The sequence below is a fragment of the Lathyrus oleraceus genome, chromosome 4 (assembly GCF_024323335.1).
Source record: "Lathyrus oleraceus cultivar Zhongwan6 chromosome 4, CAAS_Psat_ZW6_1.0, whole genome shotgun sequence".
Lineage (NCBI taxonomy): Eukaryota > Viridiplantae > Streptophyta > Magnoliopsida > Fabales > Fabaceae > Lathyrus > Lathyrus oleraceus.
In genome coordinates, this window is record NC_066582.1 from 128,401,269 (window position 1) to 128,405,589 (window position 4,321).

The following is a 4,321-nucleotide window of genomic DNA, read 5'->3' on the forward strand; positions in this document are numbered from 1 at the left end:
TATATTATTTTCTCTATGTGTCATTAAAAAAATATCTTTATTTAAATTAATAATGGTTTTAAAAAAATTAATTAGATATGTAGATTTTAATAATAAAATTAATATTATTTATTATAATATTTTTATTTATTATAATTAATGGAGTAATTGAATAAAGTGAAAGTTATTAGTGATTAGATTAGTAAATTTTAATGATAAATTAATATTAGTTACTATAATATTTTTATTTATTATAATTAATAAAATAATTAAATAAAATGAAAATTAATAAATAAGAATATAGTAGTAATTAGTATTAAAAAATTAATTCTTTTAAAGCAAAGAAAAATGTAAATAAAGTAATATTTTTTAAGTGTCATTTTTACAATATATTTTTGTCTAAAATTATTTGTCTTTTTAAAATATCAATACATCATTAATTAATTTTTTATTAATATATTCTATCCATTCTTTTAACTTGTTTCCCTAAACCAAGTAAGTTTTCATTTCTCTATATAAAAGATTCCAAGCCTTTCATATTTTCTCACAACAACAGAACAAAATGGAAATGAAGAAGCTCTTGTTGTTTTCCTTATCCCTTGCTTTAATTTTCAGAGCAACCAACACCTTTGATTTCAACGAACATGATTTAGACTCAGAGAAAAGTTTATGGGATTTGTACGAAAGATGGAGAAGTCACCACACAGTTACTCGAAGCCTCGATGAGAAGCATAATCGCTTCAACGTGTTCAAAGCCAATGTTATGCATGTTCACAATACAAATAAATTGGATAAACCTTATAAGCTTAAGTTGAACAAGTTTGCAGACATGACAAACTATGAATTTAGAAGGATCTATGCTGATTCTAAGGTTAGTCACCATAGAATGTTTCGTGGTATGTCAAACGAGAATGGAACATTCATGTACGAGAATGTGAAAAATGTTCCTTCTTCAATTGATTGGAGAAAGAAAGGCGCTGTCACGGACGTAAAAGATCAAGGCCAATGCGGTATGCAAAATAGTTTAAATTTATACATATAGTTTTTCTGATCTATATTTATTTTTTAATTCATTAAATAATTAATATATCTATATGATACATCGAATATCGAAGAATGTCTTATTTTTTTGTTTTGATTGTTGTATAGGTAGTTGTTGGGCGTTTTCGACTATTGTGGCGGTTGAAGGTATTAACCAAATAAAGACACAAAAACTAGTTTCATTATCTGAGCAAGAGCTTGTGGATTGTGACACTGGAGAAAATGAAGGATGCAATGGTGGATTAATGGAATATGCATTTGAGTTCATTAAACAAAATGGTATAACAACTGAAAGCAATTATCCTTATGCTGCAAAAGATGGAACTTGTGATCTAAAAAAGGTTAGATTAATTAAGAAAAATATTTTATATATAGTGTTTTATACTTATTAATTGAAATGAAAAATGAAAATAATAAGCATGAAAAGTAAAGAAGTGATTTTATATAGGAGGATAAGGCAGAAGTGTCAATTGATGGGTATGAAAATGTGCCAATAAATAATGAAGCTGCATTGCTGAAAGCTGCTGCCAAACAACCTGTCTCTGTAGCTATTGATGCTGGGGGATATAATTTCCAGTTCTATTCTGAGGTAAATTTCAAGTCTAATCAAGTAAAAAAATTAAATGCCAAAAATTTATCTTTTAAAAACGAACAATAGGGATGTTGCGATTTTGAATTCACATCTCTACAATAAAATATATCTGCAGCTATCAACTCAGTTGAATTATCGGAATTTGACCGATAATTTTGTAGATGTAAAAATTAAGGAACCAAATTCATATATAAACATAAAATAGAGACTCAAGAGTCCATTTACCTTTTTTCATTTATCTCAAACTATTTAAAATTATTCTATGGATAATATTGGTGTATGGGATTGATGATTAAGAAAAATATACTTATAATTACAGGGAGTTTTTAGTGGACACTGTGGCACTGATCTGAATCATGGGGTAGCAGTTGTGGGCTATGGTGTAACTCAAGATAGAACAAAATATTGGATAGTGAAGAACTCATGGGGAAGTGAATGGGGAGAACAAGGTTACATTAGAATGCAAAGGGGCATATCTCACAAAGAAGGTCTATGTGGCATAGCTATGGAAGCTTCCTATCCAATCAAGAAATCATCTACCAACCCAACTGAAAGTTCTACTCTTAAAGATGAACTTTAAATGCATACCAAAAGTTGTATTTTATAGTACTTTATAGTCATTTGTTTATGTAACCATTGAGGTTCTTATGCTAGGGTTATGTCACATAAAAAGAAATAATGTGTGTTTCAATTTGAACTTTTTAATTACTTGTATTTTATATTTTTCGGTTGGGAATAGAACACATGATATATTTGGTCTTTTAAAAATATTAATTTATGATCATGTTAAATTAATTCAGTTGATAGTTGTGCAGAGACATCAAATATAGAAGTTCGAGTTTGAATCTGTGAGATTGATCAAATATTTGCTTAAATTAATATTCATAAATATTGTTTTGATTTGTGGTATAGTTTGTGAATAACTAATAGCTTATTCTCAATATTTTTAAAGGATTGTGAAAATTGTAATTTTACTTTTGTGGTTGAGTTATTAAATAATGTGTTTTTCAATTTAATTGCTTGCATTACTTGTCATTGATTTCTATTGAAGGAATGCAAGTCTCTTATTTTGTTTCAATTTTTAATGTAGTGAAGTCTCAAAACCTCTTCAAGTTAACTCTATATCTCTAATGCAGGAAATTCGAAACATGATTCTTGAACAAGATTACAAAACATGTTAATTTGAATAATAAACTAAAACTTCAAGTTTACAAAGGAATCTTCTTACCTCATCAACCTGAGGAAATGAAGTTTGTGATATCAAAAGCTACTTTAAGTTTAACAGCGCAATCAAGTCTTTTGAAACCATAAATTGCAAATTTATCAAATGATCAAAGAACGTTATGATTTTTTCAATAAATTTAAATTAGAGTTAAATCCCGCTCCTCTAGTTTTGATTCAGAGGAGAGAGGGATAACAAGTACGCCCATTTAATCTTGAAGATATATAGGGCCAATTTGTTTTAACTTTAAAAAAATAAATTTTTTCTTTATATTTTTAAAATTGGATTCTACAAAAATATTTTTCAAAATATTATAAGTTTTTCTAAATTTGTTTTCTATAAATTAAAAGATTGAATTGTTCATTCTATAACATAAATATACATTATTCAAGATCAAAATATAGTCAAAATCACAATTTTTTTAAAAAGTTGTATCTTAAAAATGATTTTTATGAAAAGCTATTTGAAATAACTTCAAAGTTAAGTGATTTTTTGAAAATTTAATATCCAAAAAAAGTTTCGATAAAATGATGAAATACCTAAAATAACATTTTAAGAATAACTATTCAAACCAAATTTTAATTTGAAACTTTTACGAAGAAAAAAAATTGTGAATTTTTTTTACACTAAAATTTATAACACTATAAAAATCATTTTTAAAAAAGCCAAAACAAACGGATCCATAGTCTTGATTCAAAAGATATTCTTGTTTGAATTATTAGTGTGACACACCTAGAAACTTAGTCCCAAAAACTTGGTAGCTTGTAGTTACACTCAAGTGTGGCATCTCTAGTCTCAAAGATACTTATGCTCATTTTTAACATAGACTTCCATTTTGAAGTTCTTTTTGTTTTTGTTTCAAATTATGGTTTGTAACTTTATGCATAACAATTTGGCCTTACACCTTCTTATTATCTACTTGATCATCTTTACTTTGTATAGTTTTGATTTGTTAGCTAGTGAATTATCTTGAATTTTGGTTATTTGAATATTTTAACATCAAATGTGAATTGAAATATTTCGAGCGGAAAACTTGTTTTGAGATGAAATGAATTTGGTGACTATATTGATCTATTAGGTGTGATGATTACAACATTTTTTATAAACTTCCATAATCGGTGGAGTTTTAAATTTAAAAGATATTTGACTGTGTACAACTTCTTGAACCCCTTTAGTTGCAACGTGTCGTATTATAGGAATTTTCTATTTTTCAAAAATTTATTATCTCTACATGATTGTGTATATAAACTCATTAACCCCTTCTTTAACATCTTTAAAAATAACTTATGATATTCACTTCTTTCTCAAATCATCTTTCAAACAACTCATTCCTTGTATCATTCATTATCAAACATATGGCTTTTCATTCTTGAACAAAATTGGTGTTCAAGAATAACCTCATGAATAATAGATTTAAAATATGTTGCATTCATGGTAAGATATAGATTATTCGAAGTGTTTCTCTCGATCATTAAACCTAATGATCA

The 4,321-nt window shown here is 26.8% G+C and overlaps 1 protein-coding gene across 1 annotated transcript; it reads left to right on the plus strand.

The window, feature by feature from the left end:
* Window positions 1–506: 506 nt before the first annotated feature.
* Window positions 507–2,411, plus strand: LOC127074010 (vignain). Its single transcript, XM_051015264.1, has 4 exons — window positions 507–989; window positions 1,129–1,361; window positions 1,469–1,609; window positions 1,932–2,411. The coding sequence occupies exons 1-4, from the start codon at window positions 542–544 to the stop codon at window positions 2,190–2,192; spliced, it is 1,083 nt and encodes a 360-aa protein (XP_050871221.1). The 5' UTR covers window positions 507–541; the 3' UTR covers window positions 2,193–2,411.
* Window positions 2,412–4,321: the final 1,910 nt, after the last annotated feature.

Excerpts from the sequence above, each read along its gene's own strand:
- LOC127074010 (XM_051015264.1), top strand. The coding sequence starts at position 542 with ATGGAAATGAAGAAGCTCTTGTTGTTTTCCTTATCCCTTGCTTTAATT. Across the intron at positions 990-1,128 it reads AAAAGATCAAGGCCAATGCG|GTAGTTGTTGGGCGTTTTCG; the intron begins GTATGCAAAATA and ends ATTGTTGTATAG. Across the intron at positions 1,362-1,468 it reads GAACTTGTGATCTAAAAAAG|GAGGATAAGGCAGAAGTGTC; the intron begins GTTAGATTAATT and ends GATTTTATATAG.